Source organism: Melanotaenia boesemani, chromosome 10 (genome assembly GCF_017639745.1).
Source record: "Melanotaenia boesemani isolate fMelBoe1 chromosome 10, fMelBoe1.pri, whole genome shotgun sequence".
Taxonomy (NCBI): Eukaryota; Metazoa; Chordata; class Actinopteri; order Atheriniformes; family Melanotaeniidae; genus Melanotaenia; species Melanotaenia boesemani.
In genome coordinates this window covers 37,842,912-37,863,151 of record NC_055691.1, presented here as the reverse complement: position 1 = coordinate 37,863,151, position 20,240 = coordinate 37,842,912, and the positions used below count along the sequence as shown (strand labels likewise).

General features: G+C 42.0%; 2 protein-coding genes across 2 annotated transcripts; both read right to left on the bottom strand.

Moving 5' to 3' along the window:
• Positions 1–407: 407 nt before the first annotated feature.
• LOC121647361 (zinc finger BED domain-containing protein 4-like) lies at positions 408–2,696 on the bottom strand. The gene is made up of 5 exons (XM_041996711.1): positions 2,523–2,696; positions 2,277–2,403; positions 1,998–2,137; positions 831–1,882; positions 408–732 (listed from the first exon to the last, which is right to left on the bottom strand). The coding sequence occupies exons 1-4, from the start codon at positions 2,664–2,666 to the stop codon at positions 1,799–1,801; spliced, it is 495 nt and encodes a 164-aa protein (XP_041852645.1). The 5' UTR covers positions 2,667–2,696; the 3' UTR covers positions 408–732; positions 831–1,798.
• Positions 2,697–17,654: 14,958 nt separating this feature from the next.
• LOC121647705 (monocyte chemotactic protein 1B-like) lies at positions 17,655–19,625 on the bottom strand. The gene is made up of 3 exons (XM_041997362.1): positions 19,460–19,625; positions 18,384–18,501; positions 17,655–18,307 (listed from the first exon to the last, which is right to left on the bottom strand). Exons 1-3 carry the CDS (start codon positions 19,524–19,526, stop codon positions 18,193–18,195), a joined length of 300 nt encoding a protein of 99 aa, XP_041853296.1. The 5' UTR covers positions 19,527–19,625; the 3' UTR covers positions 17,655–18,192.
• Positions 19,626–20,240: the final 615 nt, after the last annotated feature.

Genomic DNA, 20,240 nt, shown 5'->3' with positions numbered 1-20,240 from the left:
TGCCAGTTCGCTGTACCTGAGGACTCCACTGTTTTTGCCTACCCGACTGCCTGCCTGCCTGCCAACCTGCCCTGACACCAGCATATTACCTTTTTTGTAAATAAAACCTTTTTGTAGGGATGGGTTGACGATGTCTTAAGGAGTGTATTGACACATTACACAAACTGTGTTGACACTGTATTGACACTGTGTTGGTCACTCAATAGTGACCTCTGCTGTAGATTTAAAATCATTGCAGGTAAACAAAATGAAAAGATGGAAAATCTTGCATGCTGTCAACCCAACGTTAGCCTGTGAAATAATATTTCATCTTCATTCAATTGCTAGTCTTTAATTAAAATATGACCTCATCCTTGTTAACCAAAGTGTTCAATCATATGAAATAACACACAAAAAATGGATTCATTCATAGATTTTTATTGAGAATCAAAAGTTTCTGAAGTGTCTTTGCTCCAAGGCGATTTCTCCTCTTGGACACCAGTTCCCCTGCCTTAGAAAATACTCGTTCACAGGGAACAGATGAAGGCGGTGTGCATAAATATTTAAGCGCCAGTTGATAAAGGTGTGGATATGTTTTCTGGTTATATTTCCAATACTGCAACGGGTCTTGTGTTCTGGGTGTGTTGCTTTCTGCCAAGTAGCGTTGGACTTCAACAATGGAATCTGCTGTTGTATTCGATGTCATCTGGCTCTCCTCAACTTCCATATCCAGAGGTTTCCAGAGATTGTGTCCTAAGAAATATGTTCGGAAAAATTCTGTCATGTGGTAATACACTTATGATAAACCACAGAAATATACATATAAACACACAACATATATGTTGTCATACCTGAACTGGGTTCTGATCCATGTGAAGAGCTCGGTTCTTCTGCTGGGTCAGGCTCATGGCTCCTCATTTCAGCAGCACACTCCGACTTCAGCCTCTTAACAGCTTCCGTTGCTCTTTGTGGACTAAAGAAGCCAACTGTTTTAAACCTGGGGTCCAACAGTTTTGCCAGTGTCATCACACTGAGTGAATCCATGTTGCAGATGGACTCAGTTAGCCGCCTTCTCAGATTTGCACACAGTTCTTGAGCAGCAGGTTTTGTTAATGCTGAGGCTTGACGTTGAAGCTCATTGTGGATCATTCTCATCAGTGGAACAACCTTTGATCCCGAGACTCTTTTTTCCTCAGAGAGTTCTCTTGTGGCTTGGTCAAAAGGAGAGAGCACCCTGAGCATCTCTTCAATGACTTCAAATTCTTCAGGAGTCAGTGGAGTAATTTAATTTTTTAATGTGGCCTGTGACACCCAGACTGCCTCCTTCTGCTCAGTCATTCTTTCCAGCATGTGGTAGGTGCTGTTCCATCGTGTTGGCACCTCATTTATTAATTTATGGATTGGTGTTCTCAGCTGTTGCTGCATTTGAGTGAGCTTTTCTTTGGCCGTGGTGCTTGTTCGAAAGTATGTGACAATTTGCCGTGTTTTGTTGCGTATTTCTGTTAGTGTTGTAATTTGATCACAGGATTTTTTCACAATTAAATTGATGGTATGGGCAATACAAATAGTTTGCTGTATTTGTAGTATTCGAGCACATGAAATCGTGTTTGGTGCTGCATCAGTGACAAGACACCTGACCTTGCTCGCTATGCCCCACTCCTCCATAAGGGTCCTTTTAACCATGGCCATGTTTTCTGCAGTGTGTTTCTGTGCTGCACTCCTAAGACTGATGTACGGAATTTATTTCTGTGTTTGTCCACATAGTGGCAAGTAACAGCAAGATATGCCTCCATATTAATCGAGGTCCACATGTCAGCTGTTAAACAGCAACAGCGCTCTGGAGGTCCTTTTTTATTTTGTTCTTTTCCTCCTCATATTTCTGGTCCACCAAGTTCTTGACGGTCTAAAAATAACCATACAAATATTGTAATACCTTATGAATACATACAATGCTGTCTGTGCATTTATCTATCGACAGTACTCATTAATTAATTCAACCATACATTTCTTACACATACCTTCCTGCTTGGTAGAACATATGAGGGTGCAACAAGCTGCATGAGCTCCCTGAATCCCTCATTTTCTACGAGGGTGAGTGGCTGACAGTCTTTGATGATCATGTTGATCACAGCCTCATCCAATGCTTGCTTGTTAGGAACTGCAAGCCAAAAAGAACTATTTGGTTTAAAGCTTGTTAAAGGACTGTAATTTCACAAATAATATTACAGTCATGCAAAGCCTTTTGTGTGTAATAAAGTATTTTTGAAAATTCAAAGTTTGTGAGAATTTCATCATACCTGGGGTACTCACAGCAGGAGTGTCTGCCAACTCTTCATTACCATGCCGAGCTCTATAATGCCTCAGCATTGATGACGTGCTCTTGTTGATGTATGACAATTCTGTTGAGCAGAGCCGACACTTCACCTGCAATAAAACAAAAAGTTAATTTACCAGAAAACAAATCAAACCTCTTACTAGAAAAGAGTGGAAACATTGAATTAAAAACTACCAGTAAACAATGCCCAAAGGAGGAAAAGATTTACCTTATTTGGCGTCAAAAGATCAAAATGATTCCAGACTTGAGACAATTTTCTTGAACGATCCATGAGTGGAAGCAAAGCAAAGCAAATCAAACAATCCAACAGGCACCACAACACCGCAATCTCCATCCAACAAACCCACGACATGTTGATACAGTTTGTTTCCTTATAAACACAATTTGGCGTAGCACATCCAAACGATACACTTCCTGTATCGGTCACGTGATTTTTTGTTAAAGCGATACACGCACCAATACGGGGTTTTACACTTGTGCACTCGGCACAGTGCTGATGCACCAGTGTCGTTCGTCCCATCACTACCTTTTTGTGATTTAAAGGCTTCTCGTCTGCTCTTGGGTCCTTACAGGCTCCATTATGACAGTTCTTGTTTCTTGTATTTCGGGTCATGTTTATTTCTGCACTGCTCTTGGTTTTATTAGTTCACCTGGTCTGATTGTTCATTTACCTAACTTGTGCCTAGTTAGTTCCTCTGTGTATTTTATGGTTATGGTTTGAGTTATCCTTTGTCACATCATCCGTCCTGTTTCCTAAAGAATAATTTGGATTCAAAGGGAGCCCATCTCAAAAAGGCTCCAGATTAAAATTTTTCAGCATAACACGTCAGCCAGACCACTATTCTGCTGTCATGGTGCTGGGTAGGACAGGTTTAAAAAAACAAAAACAAAAGTCCTTGGCCTATTTTCATTACTTCTAGCTGCCGGCTCAACACTATTTGGCTGTGGGTCTTTAGTATTTAACCTGTGTCTAATTTCATATTCAGGATCTGTTGCCTCCTGCTGATGAGATTTCATGTTTTTATCAGCAGTCAATAATGTTCCCCTTCTTATACGTCACTTCTGGTCTGGGGCTATTTTAGGCGGGGTGACAAGGAAAGCCTGTTTTGTGAAATATAAAATATATATTATTGAAATATAAAGGCTTCTACAGGTGTTTACAATAAAAGACACAGTTTAAGTTACTGAATCTATCAAACAGATTAGAATGCTTCTGAACTCACTTTTCTATGAGAAAAAGACTACAAAGTCATTATAACCAATATGAAATACTGAAATTAAAAAGCTTTGATTCAAGCAAACTGCAGAAGCTGTTTGTCCTCTTTGTCTGAAGAGAATTGATTGAAGTTTATTTGAACATTTAGTTGGGCTTAGCAATTTAGAGACGTGAAATATATCATTTCTATGTATTATAAGTTTGGGACCCAATACTGACCCCTGGGGGCCACCACAGGTAATCTCCACACAGCCAGACACATGATGTCCCATCTTCCCCAGCTGTTGTCTTTTACAAAAATAACTAGTAATTCAGGTTGGTCCTCTCCTCTAACTCTATCCAGCTGCAGTTCATTGTGAAGTATAGAATGATTTATGGTGTCAAATGCTTTTCTAAAATCTATGAATATAGCAATTGCATGGTTTCCTTAATTCAATGCATTATTTGTTTCTTTCATTGCTTCCATTAATGCAAATGATGTTGAACTCTTCACTCTAAATCCATATTGACTGTATTTCAGTAACTCATATTTATTCAGGAAGTTTTCTGGTCTTTTGTTTAAAAGTTTTTCCAGGATTTTTGAGAATTGTGGGAGGAGAGACACTGGCCGGTAATTTGTGTACTTATGTTTGTTGCCTTGCTTAAATATCGGTATTACTTTAGCTATTTTCATTTTCTGTGGGAATGAGCCAGTTTGAAACAATAAATTACAAATATAAGTTAGTGGCTTTAAAATGCACTCAATAACTCTTTATCAATGCCATATCAATGCCGTCACCATCAGTAGACAGCTTGTTTTTACAGGTCATGACAACAGATTTCACATCCAATCATCCTCCACTGAGAGGAAGCTTGAATGAGGATGATTCCTCATCAGTGATCCACTCACAACGACTTTTCCATGATCTGGAATCTTTGCTGCCAACTCTGGTCCAACACTAATAAAAAAGTTCTTCATTCCATTTACTACGTCCTTCCTGTCATAGTTACTACCTCAGTTATCAGTAAAATACTCTGGAAGTGTAATTTTCTCTGTCCCACATCTTCTTAGTTGATTCAATATTTCCCAGATGTTTTTATATCATTCTTTGTCTCATTCAGCTTTTTCCTGGAATATAATGTTGTACTGCTTCTTATTATGTCCATTAACTTGTTTTTATATGTTTTATATCTCCTTTCAGATTCTTCAGTTCTTAATCTGATAAAGTTCCTACAAAGATAGTTTTTCTTTTTACAAGCATTTTGTAGTCCCATGGTTAGCCATGGGAAAATTTTATATCTGTAACTTTTAGAAGTGATTATAAGTGGGCAATTTCTATCATATAATGATTTAAATATATAAATAAATTTATTGCATGCCACACTTCTGGTTCCCTATAAACATCATTCCATCAAGTCCTCTTTTAGTGCATTGATAACGTCTTGAGTATGTAATCTCTTTTCGATGCTTGTTTTACTACTTTTTTTTCTTTTCTTACCCTCATTAATTCCAAAATGAATGTTGAAAAAACAAACACGGGTAAATGGTCACTGACGTCACTCATCAGTTTACCACTCACCATATTGTGTTCAAACACTTTTGTAAAGTTGCACAATGCGTTGTTATTCTTGTGGGTCTTGTGATTTCAGGGAACAGGTTAAACTAAACATCATGTTTAGGAATTCATCGGCCTGTTTATATAGCTTTGACTTTGTGAGGTCTATGTCAAAAAAAGACATCCTTTTGACTAGTTCTTGTGTACATCTTTTTCTAAGCGATTCTAAGTCTGATCCTGGAGCGCTACATATACAAATTAGTATGATATTTCTCTTGTTTTTCATTATAATTTTAATTTACATTCCATCAACACATCTACATCTGACGTCATGTTGGCCACCATTTGACTTTTCAGTTTACTGTCAGCATACGATTCTATTCCCCCCCAATTTTTCATTTTCTATTCTGTGTGTACATCTCATATACATATAAACTGAAATTTGCCTCTTTTTCATCATTTATCTATGTCTCTGATGTGGCAATAATGTTGAATAGTGTCTTAAACTGATTTAAGAAGTTAATATTTTCAAAATTAGTGTCATGTCTACACCATTTCATTATCATCAGTCTGCAGCTGGTTGTCTACCTATATAGACTCCCAACACAGATTGACTCATTGTGAAGTATTGTTTGTTTCTTGTATGATCTATGTATCACTCTTGACCCACTCTGGTCATTACTGAGCTAGAGGCTTTATTAAACCTCTTTGAGTTGTACCTACATTTGTGTCCGGCTTCTCTTTGGCTCACCTGACATAATACTACACCCCCATGGACGCAACGGGTACACCACCTCAAGCAGAACCCTCTTCGTTGATGGCATCTTTTCAGGATCCACTCTTGGTTCTTTCTTAGTTTGCCACGATAGCAACAGCCCTGGAACAGTGGGTGGAAAGACAGGAGGAAATTATGGCTGAACATCTGCGGCGTGGGGGGGCATGATTGGGAGGAACAGACCCCCTAATCTAAATCCGAGTGGTGTTTTGTTGTTGGACTTCTGTGCTAATCATGGACTGTCCATAACAAACACCTTGTTCAGACATAAGAGTGTCCACATGTGCACTTGGCACCAGGACACTCTAGGCTGCAGTTCGATAATCGACTTTGCAGACGTGTCGTTGGATTTGCGGCCGCATGTTCTGGACACTCAGGTGAAGAGAGGGGCGGAGCTGTCAACTGGTGGTGAGCTGGCCCAGATGGTGGGGGAAGATGCCGGTCAGGCCTGGCAGACCCAAGCGTGTTGTGAGGGTCTGTTGGGAAAGTCTCCTGTCAGAAAGAGTTTCAACTCCCATCTCCGGCAGAGCTTCAACCATGTCCCGGGTGAAGCGGGGGACATTGAGTCTGAATGGGCTGTGTTCCACGCATCTATTGTCGAGGCGGCCAGACTCAGCTGTGGCCGCAAAGTTGTCGGTGCCTGTCGTGGCGGTAACCCCCAAACTCGTTGGTGAACACCCATCAATAAGGGATACCGTCAAGCTGAAGAAGGCATCCTATCGGGCCTTTTAGGCCTGTGGGACTCCAGAGGCAGCTGATGGGTATTGGCGAGCAAAGTGGAGCACAGCTTCGGTGGTCACTAAGACAAAAACTCAGGCATGGGAGGAGTTTGGAGAAGCAATGGAGAATGACTTCCGGACAGCTTCAAGGAGAACAACTCCTCTAGTTGCAGCAGGGTGCCCGCTCAGTCGCAGAATACACATTGGACTTCAGGACGGTGGTGGCTATAAGTGGGTGGAACGCACCAGCATTGATCTCCGCCTTCGGGCAAGGGCTACTGTCTGATGTTAAGGCCAAGTTAGCCTGTCAAGACAATAAGCTTTCATTAGATGCCCTGATCACCCTGGATATCCATCTCAACAACCTGCATGGTTAGCGACATGACTCTGCTGACTGTCATCCTGCCAGAGAAGACTCCAATGAGGATCCAATGCAGCTGGAGTGGACCAAGCTGTCAGCAGTGTAACGGAGGGCCTGCGTTTATACTGGGGTGATGGGAGCCATATCCTGCCAGATTGCCCCCTTATTCCACGGGTCAAAGGGGACAAAGGAGGTCGGTGTCCTGCCGACCCCCAAGTGAGTGTTACTCCTCCAGTGTACACCACAGAACCTTACACAATTCCAGTAACTGTGCGTGCTGGTAAAGTGAGTCTCTCTGTCCCAGCTCTAGGGAACTTGGGGGGCCACTGGCAACCTTGTTTCCCTTGCACTGGCTTGTCAGCTTCACCTGCTGCGCCGTCTGCTCCCTGTGCACATCGTGGTGTGCACCATCGATCAGTGGGGGCTTGGTCACACACTATGTTGGTCCGATTTTGCTCCAGTTTTGTAGTGTGGGGGCTTCTCTTTCTCGATGTCCAAACCAAGGAAACGCAAAGCAAGGACTGCTGCGTCATCATACCGACAGGTATGGGAAAGGGAGGTCAGGGAGCCGACCCCCACATCACCTGCTGTTATGTCTGTCTGCCCCGTCATCCGGGCCAGGAAGCCAATATCAACCGGGAGCTGAGTCGGACTTGTGCACCTCTGGACTGTACATCCCACCATCTGGAAGTCCCTTCAAACCTCCGGGAAAGGTTTATCAGAAGGACACACACATCCACATCCCCAGGGCACCTCAGCGAGAGACGTACAGCGGAACTGCTCTCCCAGAAATACTGGTGGCCCCGTCTGGAAGAGGATGTGCTTCGCTTTGTCTGATCCTGCTCTCATTGTGCTGCTGTCACAGCTCCTCATCAAGCTTCAACGGGGAAACATGGAGCCGTAAGTCAGCAGGAACCAGGTGGACCAATAAGTTCGGATTGTTGTTTAAAAAATTTAGTTAATTCCTCAGACATAAAGTTCAGTGAGAGCTTGATCTCCTACAGCTCTTCACCTTTTGCCTGATTCTTCTTAGGAGGCATGGTGGCAAAAAAAAACAAAAACAACCTGACGGATTGGAGAGGCCACACCGAGCCACTGACCTCCCGGTGAACTGGGGATGCCTGTCATGTTCTCTGCCCTGCCTAGGCTCATCAGTAGATTTAGGTCACCTGGGTTTAATTGCTACTCTGCCTCTGCCATAGTTCCTGCTCTGACAAGCTAACCGGTCCAATTCAGTCCACTTGGGTTTCCCAAATTGCTAATTGGCTTCTCTGTCACTGCACTATTGAATTTCTCTTCAGTCTATCTTTTACTGTCAGATTATCAGCACCAGCACCTCGCCAAGTTGAAATCCAGCATTTAGTTATTGTCTCCACTTCTCTTGTCTACTGTTTTCATCCTTGAATTTCCCCTCTTGCCTTGCCCTTGTCGGATTCCTCTTGCCTGGTTTTTTGGATTTCTGGATTTTGATCCATGCTTTGCTACTGGACCCTGAGCCTCACCTATTGTTTTGGATAAATACCCCATCTGCCTCAGTGTTCTGACCATTGCCTGCCTTCTGACCTTGACTCTGGATTCTGGACTTTTTCCGCTCCTCTCCTCCCCCCCTCCAGGACTAGATGGCTTCATTAAGTCTTACCGGACTCTTGGCCCTTTTGCTCAATAAAATCTGTTTCTTTGTAGTCCTTCTCCTGTGTTTTGTTGAATTTCTGGGTCCTCACAGTCAATCATTGTTAGTCAGGAAACTAAGAACAAGGTCGTTAGTCTTGGAAGCTCAGGTTCATGTAGTTGGACTCACCACTGTGGGAATCTTCACAAAGAGCACCGTCCACCGTCCACCTCCTCACCATGGAAGCATGGTGAACTGTAGATTGAATAATAGTACAAAGATAGTTCCTTTTTCAGTTTACTTAAAAACGTTAAAGTTCGGGGACTACAAAAGGATCATTTTATTCTTTGTGTGTTAAATACCCACTTAAGTGTAATTCAGACTCTTTTAACCATTAAAACCTTACTTTCTTAACTGGTGGATATTGACAATTGGTGGTGCCAAACTGGGATAAAAATTACTATTCTGGAAACCTTGCCTGTACTGTCTAGACTAAAACATCTGTACAATTGTTCTGCTTCACATCCAGTTTATCTTTGTAGAAGTAAAGTTCACACACTGAACTGTGGTTAAATGAAGGTTAATGCTGCAGCAACATCATTTCAAAGGCAAGGCAAATTTATTTATATAGCAGATTTCATGTACAAGAATATTAAAAATGCTTTACATAAAACATTAAAAGCATTAAAGAGTGCAAGAAGCAATACCATTTAAAACAAACTTTAAAAGAAATAAAAGAAATAAAAAAACAGGAAAAAAATAGATTAAAATACCTAAAATAAAAGATAAAAAGCCAGAAATTAAGCTCCAGTGTGGGGAATTAACAGCTGTTCTGATAAAAGGCAGCAAATGGAAAAGTTTTAACCCTGATGCACAAGTGCTGAAATAGCAGACCTGCAGTTTTCTGGAAGTTTGTTCAACATGTGAGGAGCATAAAAGCTGAGCTCTGCCTCTCCATGTTTAGTTCTGACTGGGAACAGAAAGTAGACCTGACCCTGATGACCTGAGGGATCTGGTTGCTTCAAAATGAACCAGAAGATCCTGAATGGATTCTGGTCCTAAATCATTCAGGTCTTTGTAAACCAGGAGTGCCCAACCAGTTGATTGCGATCTACTGGTAGATCGCAGGCTGATCCCAAGTTGACCGCAAAGGGTGTAGGAAAAAATAATGTGTGCGTGGTATGTTATATAGGTTGCATGTATATATATATATATATATATATGTGTGTGTGTGTGTGTGTGTGTGTGTGTGTGTGTGTGTGTGTGTGTTTTATAGAAATGTACCCTAATCTCTCATAAAAACATCCACATAAAAAGTAGAAAAAAAAGAAAGAAAAGAAAAAAAAGTAGATCACATTTAATTTACGGTAGTGCATGACATGCATGACAGGAAGTTGACAGATGCCAACTTGAGCTAGCAGGTAGCCACAATCCTAAATGTTAACATGACTGAGGAAAAACGAGCTGAGACCTACCATTTTCACCCTGAATGAGAGAATTACCTTTTTTGTTTATGCCCATTCAAAGCCTGTTTGTTTGATCTGCAATGCAACGGTGGCATTGGCAAAGAAAGGTAATCTGGAACGGCATTTTAAAACAGTTCACAGGAGCTATGAGAGGAATTTCCTAGCAAAAACGCATTTACGTGCCACAAAAGTGCAGGATTTGAAAGCACAGCTGCAGATGCAGATGTACCAGTCCCGGTACATGACTACTAATCAACAATATTGCACCCATCTGTGCTAGCCCCTCCGTCATGAATGCCCACAATATACACATCAAATGAAAGCTCAAAGTCTCGTCTTTCCGATGATATAAACCATTTTGACACGCAACAACCACAGCCCTAACACTAAAGCCGTTTTTTACAGAAAAGCAGAAAGTTTAAATGTTGACTTTCCTTACCTTTGAGGGCTCTCTATAGGTCAAACATCAATATTTCCTTTTTTTTTTTTTTTTTTTTTTTTTTAACTTGTCCTGTCCAGCATCATAGCAGCAAAATGATAATCTGGTTGCTGTATCGTGCTGAACAAATTTGCTCTGCCAAGGGGAGGCCTATGGGTAAGGCTCCTCTTGATAATGTGATTAATTAATTTATTTATTTACTTTGAATCACGGAATCTATGTAATCTTGCTGGACCTGACCGGAGGGGACAGAAAAAGATGGATAATAGCAAAAAGAGCAAAAGGGAAAGAAGAAAGGAGACAAGAAGATCACAGACAAAAGGAAACGACCCTTCAATCCACACCATCACTAGACAACAAACTGTTACACCTGTACATGAACACACCAGAAAATTTCCTACAACTTTTACAAAAGCAGAAACAAACACACACAAAAAAACCAGGGCTGCCAGTCATTACGAGTTTTTAAATAATAACCAAATCAAAAAGACATAACAGTGACCAGATACTAACTAAATGAGAAACAAGGAGTGATCAGTGATGAAAAGTGGTGCGTGAGATCATGCAAATACGACCTCGCCTCCACGTAGGCCAGAGGCAGACCAGGGCCTGGGTTGGGCCCTCAGCAGCAGACCCGGAGCACCAACCCAAGCCACCCCACCACAAAGACGACTCCAGCCCCACCTGAAGGGCGGCAGAGGAGAGCCCCAGCAAGAGCCCCCCACGGTCCCGGGGCACAGGCCCCAGTGGGCCAAGATCAGCAGCCGCCGGCCCCGCCAGGGACCAAGCGAAGGGCCCAGGGCCCCAGGAGCACAGAGGTGGCCTCCCCACCCCCCAAAGGCAGAGGGCCTGCAACATGCCTAGGAGGACCAGGCCCCCCCAGACAGCCACCCGGCGTAGGCCAGCACACACTCCAATGTTCCAGCCGCACACCCTGGGAACCAGGGTGCTATCGGCCCCCTCCCCCCACTCCCCATCTACTTCAACCTGCACCCCATATAACCCCACACTCACACCCTCCCCCGTGCCGCACCCACAATCACTCACCACCACACAGTCACGCCACACACAACCCACCCACCATGCCCTGTGGGGGACACCCCAGGCGGACCAGCGGACAGCGAGCCCCAAGCACCCCCCCTTGACCCAACCCCCACAGAGCCAGCAGCCCACCAGCGCAGCCACCCCGGGACCCGGCCCCAGGAGGCCCCCCAGGGCAAGACAGGCCAGGAGAGGCCGCCCCCCACGACTGGGCCATTCAGGGACCGCAGCCAGTGAGCCGCCACCCACCCCAGAATATACCCACCCTCCCACACCCCTAACGGGGAATGAGAGGATGGGGACAGCGGCAGACCCACGGCCCACCACCCCCAGGCCCGCCCAGGCCACCCCCCCCCCCCCACCCCCCACCCCCCCCACAGGTGCACTTAACCCCGCCCCAACCACACACAGAAACACATGCACACACCTATTTCCTTGCACACTCCCACTCATCCTAACTCACATATGCCCTCTCAGCCCCACCCAAAAAATATAAACACTCGCACAGCATCCAACCCTCCCACTCTCACTCCCCAGATACACCCCCACTCATCCTAACACATGCATATGCACACACATAAACATACCCCCCCATTCACACAAACATCCAAAGTATGGACACACACACACAACATACAAGCATCCCTGTCTCACACCCCAGCACCTCCCCCTATAATCCCCCGAAACCCACTCAGCCCTCCTTCAAACCCCTACACCCTCCCCTGCCCCCAGGCCATACCCTGGGTCCCAGGGTGTCAACCAGACACCAGGGCATGCACCAACCCACACCACGGCAGCACATCCGGGCAGGCCCAGACCCCAGGCACATACGGAGCCCACCACCCCGGAGGGAGGAGGACCACCCCCCGCCCCAGAATAGCCCGGCCACCCGGCCCAGGACCGACGCCCACCAACCCAGGCACCACCAGTGGCCTCACCCCCCGCCACGAGGCGACTCCAACCGCTGGCCCCCACAGCCCCCGACGGGGCCAGACCCAGAGCCACCCCCACCGCAGAGCAGCCCGTTCCCGCACCACGGGCAACCACAAAGAACCTGCAACCACCAGTCACTCCCGGCCATTTCTCAGACCCCCATAGCAACGAGGTCACAGTCCTCCATCTACACTAAGTGATGGAACTAAGCACAGGGGACCAGAAGGAATGAGATTCAGCCAAATAGTTCTTTGAGGGGGCAGACATTGTCTCACTACTGATGTGGTCAACTAAGAGATTCCTAAACTGCTGAATACACAGATTATTTTTGTTTTTCTAGTTCACAAGGATAGTTTTCTTTGCAATGCATAATGCTGTGCGTATCATGTGTGCAGAGTTAATTGCCATATTAATGTCACCCAAGTCACCTAGTAGACATAGTGCAGGGATTGTAGGAATATTACATTTAAACCATGTTGACATGTCCACACATACCTGAAGCCAGAACCTGTGGACAGGTGTGCAGGACCACAAGGCATGGAGATAGTTGTCAGGTGTGTTTTCATTGCAGTGTGTGCAGATGTTTGATTGTGACAGACCCATCCTGAACATCCTTTGTCCTGTATAATGAGTTCTATGCAGAATTTTGAATTGTATTAGTTGCATATTTGAATTTTTAGTCATTTTAAAGGTGTTTAAACATATTTGTGACCATTTATCTTTATTAAAGTTACTGGATAAGTCACCCTCCCATTTTGAAGTTGGAAGACAGATTGAGTCTTCTAGTTTAGATAATAGTCTATATGTTTTTGATAATAGCTTTGGGGCATTGAGATTCATGAATTCTGCCACCCTAATAGGTAGCTGTAAGTTTAATTGATTAATGGTATATTTTTTACATATAATAGATTTAAGCTGGTGATATTCTAAAAATGTTTTGCTACCGATTCCATATTGTGAAGTGAGAATATTAAATGATAAGAAGTTTCCATTTTCTATTATATGTTCTAACTGTTTTATTCCTTTATTTTTCCATTGAGTAAAATTGATAAGCTTTTTGTTTTGCAGGATGTCAGGGTTGTTCCAGAGGGGTGTAAACTTACATGGAAAAAGTGAGGATTTGGTTATTTTTAGGAAATCCCACCAAGCCACTTAGGAGGAACTGATATTGATGCTTTTAAAACACTTATGTGTTTTGATGGTTGAGCTGATGAATGGCAGGTCAGACATAAACACATCCTCACACAATGTTTGCTCTACATCTAACCATGTTTCATCCAGACTGCTAGGTTTAAGCCATTTGGAGATATACTGCAGTTTGTTAGCTAAGAAAACATGATTAAAGTCGGGTAGCTCCAATCCGCCTCTATCTTTAGTCTGTTGTAAAGTTTTTAGACTGATACGTGATGGCTTATTTTTCCATAAAAATTTAGATATATGTGAGTCCAGTGACTTAAACCAACTGGAGGATGGTTTAGTGGGTATCATTGAAAACAGGTAGTTTACTTTAAATAGAACCATCATTTTAACTGTGGCAACCCTCCCCATGAGTGATATGAGTAAGCGCCTCCACCGTGAGAGATCATCCTCTATTGCTTTAAGTAGCTGGACATAATTTAGCTTTGTTAGTTCTGATAGCCTGGGGGAAATGTTTATGCCTAGATATCTAATGTTTCCAGACTGTATTGTAGTATTGGGTATGTTTTGTAGGTCACAGTTGATGGGCATAATAATAGTCTTAGACCAGTTAATAGAGTAGTCAGATATTGATGAGAATGTGTTAATAAGTGTGATTGTCTGGGGGAGAGACGTCGGTGAGTTCTGGAGAAAAAGTAATATGTCATCAGCATAAAGACTTATCTTGTGTTCTATATTTTTGGCATGGATTCCTTTAATCTGTTTATTTTGTCTTATGGCAGCAGCTAGGGTTTCAATAAAAATAGCAAAGAGTGATGGAGAAAGTGGGCAGCCCTGTCTGGTTCCTCTCTGCAAACAGAAGCTTGGAGAGGTTTGATCATTGGTCTTCACACATGCATTTGGGTTGTTATATAATATTTTTATCCAATCTATGAAAGATGACCCAAACCCAAATTTGTTTAACGTTGCAAATAAAAATTTCCAGTTTACTCGGTCAAACGCTTTTTCTGCGTCTAATGAAATTACTGTGGATTCCAGATTATGTAGAGTAGAATAATCTATAATGTTAATTAATCTACGCATGTTAGTAGAGGAATGTCTACCTTTAATAAAGCCTGTTTGGTCAGGATGTATTATTAGAGGGGTTATTTTTTCTATTCTTCTGGCCAAAGCTTTGCTAATTATTTTGAGATCTACATTTATTAATGAAATTGAACGGTAACTGGATGGAAGTGTCGGGTCTTTACCTGGTTTTAATAGTAGAGTAATATTGGCTAGGTTCATATTTGAAGGTATTTTTTGTTTTTCCTTTATTTCTAATATCATATTGTAGAAAGTGGGTGCCAGCATTGTCCAGAATTCTTTGTAGAATTCTGCTGGATAACCATCTGGACCTGGAGCTTTATTGTTGGGCATATGCTGGAGAGCTTCTTGGAGTTCGCTGACTGAAAGGGGGGAATCCAAGATCCTTTTATTTTCATGTTTTAATTGTGGAAGATTGATGTTACTAAGAAATTTATCAATATTGTCATCTGTTGTAGTTAGTTGTGATGTATATAATGTTTTATAGAATTCTTTGAAAGTGTTATTTATCTTGTCAGGGTAGTGGCTGATGTTTCCTTCTGGATCTCTGACAGAGGAGATGGTTGTTTTCTCCTTATTTGTTTTTAACTGATTAGCCAGGAACCTTCCAGATTTGTTGCCATGCTCAAAATTCTCCAAGCGAAGTCTTTGTACCAAGAACTGCGTCTTTTTATCTATTATTTCATTAAATTCAAGTTTAGCTTTCCTTATAGCATTTAGTGTGTGTTCTTCTGGGGAGACATGGTAAGCTCCTCTAAGGATTTAATTCTGAGTTCTAACTCTGAAATTCTCAAAGTTTCCTTCTTTTTCTTATGAGAAGAAAAGGAAATTATTTTCCCTCTCATTACTGCTTTTCCTGCTTCCCAAAGAACACTTGCTGAAGTTTCTGGCAAGTCGTTATTTTCTAGATATAAGGACCATTCTCTTTTAAAGTAGCTGATAAACTCAGGATCTTTAAGTAATGACGTATTAAATCTCCAGTTTCTAGTTGCTGGTTTATTGCTCTTACTTCTCAGAGTGAATGATACTGGTGCGTGACCACTAATGCTAATAGGATGGATTCTGATTTCTGACATGTCATTCATCAGCGAGCTGCTAGTTAAGAAATAACCTAATCTAGAATAGGAATGGTGAACTGAAGAGAAGAAAGTTTATTCTCTTAGTGTGGGATGGTGAGAGCGCCAAGCATCACAGAGACCAAAATCCTTCATGTACTGTTTTACAGTTTCTGAGGATTTCCAGACTCGATGAGCTCCTGTGGTACTTTTTTTTTCCAGTATAATGTTAAAATCACCTCCTACAATTAATGTGTTATCTGAGTGACCATAGAGTGAGGCGAAGAGGGAGTGAAAGAAGGAGGGATCATCTACATTTAGACCATATATATTTGCGATACATAACTTAACATTTTTAATAGATAATGTAACTATTATAAATCTGCCTTCTGGATCTATGATTGTATTATCCATGTCAAAATTTAACCTTCTATTAATAAGAGTTGCTACTCCTCTCTGCCTAGAATTATAACAAGCTGAATACACGTGTGGAAACTGGGTTGTTGAGAGAAGATCTATTGTTGAGTTTGATAAATGAGTCTCTTGGAGTAATATTATATCTGCTTTCATTTCTTGCAAACGATTAAAAATTTTCACATTCACATTCCAAGTGACAAATGTGAGTTAATTCATGAACAAACTACAGAAATGAGGGCTATATGCATATTACTGAAGCGTGTGTGCGTGCATCCCACTGCTTCTCCGCGTGCATGTGTATGTGCCTGCTGGTTGTGACAGAGATGTGTGTGCGCTTGTGCTGTTCTGTGTGTGTTCCTGTGAATCACGAAAAGTGCTGATGTGTGTATAATATAATGACAAGTGTTACCGTCAACCGTAAAAGGGTCGGAGAGAAGAAGTGTAAAGAGTGAAAAGAGCGACAGTGCCAAAGAAAAAAGTCATTTAAAAAACGCATCTGTGCTGAGAGCAGTGTAGTGGAGACGGGCAGTGGATTTACTGTTAACTAAATTATCTTTTATGGCAGTTTTAAGGATATAACACAATCTACTGAGAAAACAGGAAAATTAAAGCACATACCAAGTCAGTAGAGCCACGGAGTGATGTCCGGGTCGCGGTACAGCTGTCCATTAATAAATAATTTATCCACCGCGATGACAGCGTGAGCGCCATCAGCAATAGATTTCCTCCTGATGGGAAACAGGACTCTCCATCGGTCCAGGATCTCTCTCGGATATTGATCGTTTACTCCAAAGTTGGTTCCCTTCAGTTCGCGGCCCTGGTTCTTCACCTGCTCCTTCTGTTTGAAGCTGACGAACTTCGCTACAATAGGTCTTGGTCTGCTGGACCCGGGTTTCCTCCCACCGAGCCGATGGTCTCTGTGAAAGGAGATGTTTTTCACCGTTTCCTCCGGGAGCTTCAGGTGAGTTTTGATGAAGTGTTTCACCGTGGTCGCGGGGTCCTCCTCCGTCTGCTCTGGAATCCCTGCAAATACCAGGTTCTCTCTCATGCTACAAAGAGCCCAAGCCTGTACTTACAATCCAAAGGGTTCAATAACAGCAGTAATTCTAATTTGGAGAGGTCATATTACAGGCGTTTTTGCCAAAATGACCCCGCTTGATAAGGGGTTAATCTTTCTTTTTTGGCTCCAAAAACTATTATTTCAGTTTGGTCTTCATTTACCTGAAGGAAGTTCTGGCCCATCCGATCTTTAATTTGATCCATGCAATTGATCAGAGTCTGGATCGGACTGTAGTCTCATCCCGATACTAATCCCGAAAGGGTTTGTTTATTTGATGTGATCCTGAAACTTTTGTTACTTGTGCTATGTGCCATCTTCCTTAATTCTCCAGCTTAATTCACCAGTAACATATATACAGATATTTACCCATCTTAACAAATCTCACAAGCACTTTTCTTTGGCTCCAGCCTTGTGCTTGTAGAGATATTTTATTATGCGGATGCATTTTTCAAGCACTGCTCAAAGGATTAAGTCAGGAGACTCAGTCAACTTCATCACATTATGTTGTTTTAATGTAAGACAATCAAATCAGTAAGACCACATGAAACAAATTAATATTCTGTGAAATAGTAAAACTTGTGTAAACTATTTAATTTTTCCAAATCATAACTGTAAAAAACAAAAAAGTAATCATGAAAAGCCCAAACACTTTAAATAAAATTAGAAAAGATAAAAAGGTCAGTAACAAGTGCTGTAGCTCATAGCTTATACTCTACTGATGACCATGAGTTGGACATTTTTTTTATGATAAATATACAGTACTCTCTTAGGCTGGATCTCACATTATTTCCAGTCAGACTTTAAGGGTTAAGTTAAAAATACACTTAATTTTAATACCAATACTAAAACACAAAAATACTTCATATATATGGAAAATGGAAAATCCCATTTACTTCATTCTTGTACATGTAAAATATTAAAATATTTAGTAACTTTAATAGACAGGGAAGCTGCTGTTTGCTTATAGTTTTAAAAAGTTGTAGCATTAAAAGCTATTAAGTTGTCCATGTAGACTGTATGTTGTTGTCATGGTTACAGATTTTTTGTCTGTCCTGGAAGAGCTTTGTTGTTCAGGTATGTGATAACCTCCTTCATCCAAGGGGTTGAAGGTCTGACACACAGCTGACGGCCTACAACTGTCTTCAGCCTGGAAGGAGGAAAAGTAGAATCAGGAGCCAGTTTATTGACATTGTGGAAGGTCTTCTGTAAGACGGTGGACTTACAGGATGGCCGGGTTAGAGCAGCGCTGGCTGGTTTTGACGTAGCCGACCACTCTCTCTTTAGCCACTGGTTTTTCAGTGAAAGTGAAGCAGCATTTCTTTGGACCAGCACCACGCAAACCTGCCAAAAACAGCCAGTAATGAACAACAGCAACATAAATTCATCATTTGCTTTGGTTTTTTGTTTTCCTTTGTTATTTCCAGTCAGCTAGCAACATTTCTTTTGAAAACCATATTTTGAACAAGTGGTTGTGAAGTATATTTTACAAGACATATCAGATATTAAATCTTTTACCATACACAACCATTGTTTATGTAAAGATTTTGACTCTAAATTGGGGTCAAAATGGTAAATGGTCCGTATTTATATAGCGCTTTACTGTACCTGGAACGATACTCAATGCGCTTTACATCATACATTACATTCACACACACATACACACACTGATGGCGGAAGCTGCCATGCAAGGCGCTCAACCACGACCCATCAGGAGCAATTAGGGGTTCGGTGTCTTGCCCAAGGGCACCTCAACATGAATTTGATTTGACCGAGGATCGAATTGGCAACCCTCGGGTTACGAGACGATCGCTCTACCATGCTGATTCACGCCACCCTCCACAATGTCAAAATACACATTTCTGCAGTTAGTAAAGGTAACAAAAAATTAGAAGGGAATTATTTCATAATAATAATTATAAATATTATTATTATTATAATTATTATAATTATTTTATTTTATTTTATTTTTTTTACCATAAAAAATATCTTCTTGTTGATTCATTTAACAGCTTAATTAAACACAAGCTATTTTACATTTTAAAAATTTTTGATTTAAGCCATTACGCCAGGCTGTCCAGATCCGGTCCTGGAGGGCTGCAGTCTTGCAGGTTTTAGATACCTCCCTTATATGACACACCTGATTCATGTGAAGTGGCTTTACTCAACAGCTTGTTGTCAAGTTCTACGCAAACATGTTGGCCTATTAATCTGATGCAACAGGAGACATCTAAAACCTGCAGGACCGACTTTGGACACCCCTGCATTTCTCTGCTCTAATCAGTCTTATTTCACATCTTACCTTCAGCCAGAGTGATGACAGCCAGCATCAGCAGGCACACAGACAAAACGAGACGTGGAGCAGCCATGCTGAGGTGGGTTCGTATGGTCTTCACTGTGCAGCAGTGGATGAAAGTCTCAGTTAAGCTCCGTCAGTCTTGTTGTCTCTGCTGTAGAGACTCCATCTGCATCCTCTTTTATACAGATACAATGAGCAGGGGCAACCCCTTAGGAAAGGCCTTAGGTGGGAGTTTTGTATGGGCCGTTTCATGTGGGTGTTGTACTTTAGTTTGTTTCACTTCCCTGTATGAGCTGATGAACTTTTAAAATGAGGAAGCACTTTTTTCCAAGTGTGGTTCCCCTTTGAATTACACTGAAGGTTGAATGATGCAACCAAAACAATGACTTTGTCCACCACTCTCAGTCACATGATGTGCTTTTTGTCTGACATCACAGGCTTTTAATAGTTTTTAAGAGTACTGTGCAGCCCAAACAGTCGACTATATCAAATTCTACCCTGAATAAATAAATTTAGAGGGAATAAAAGTCAGGAGGCTCAGTTTAATAACCATTAAAGACAGAACAGAATAGACTAATTATAAGGAAATACAATTCCTGACAGCAATAACTACATGTCAACAAACAACCAGAGAAATTCAACACTGGAAGCTCTAGAAGAATAATGTGGCTGATTGCATGCAGCTGGAACTTACCCACAGGAGTAACTTTTAAGGGTTTTCACATGGACTATTGCTCATCAATATCTATAAAATCACTGTGGTAATAGAGATTATGTAATTGGG

Excerpts from the sequence above, each read along its gene's own strand:
- LOC121647361 (XM_041996711.1), bottom strand. The coding sequence starts at position 2,666 with ATGTCGTGGGTTTGTTGGATGGAGATTGCGGTGTTGTGGTGCCTGTTG. Across the intron at positions 2,138-2,276 it reads TCCTGCTGTGAGTACCCCAG|TTCCTAACAAGCAAGCATTG; the intron begins GTATGATGAAAT and ends TTTGGCTTGCAG. Across the intron at positions 1,883-1,997 it reads ATGTTCTACCAAGCAGGAAG|ACCGTCAAGAACTTGGTGGA; the intron begins GTATGTGTAAGA and ends GGTTATTTTTAG.
- LOC121647705 (XM_041997362.1), bottom strand. The coding sequence starts at position 19,526 with ATGGCTGCTCCACGTCTCGTTTTGTCTGTGTGCCTGCTGATGCTGGCT. Across the intron at positions 18,502-19,459 it reads TGTCATCACTCTGGCTGAAG|GTTTGCGTGGTGCTGGTCCA; the intron begins GTAAGATGTGAA and ends TGTTTTTGGCAG. Across the intron at positions 18,308-18,383 it reads TGCTCTAACCCGGCCATCCT|GCTGAAGACAGTTGTAGGCC; the intron begins GTAAGTCCACCG and ends TCCTCCTTCCAG.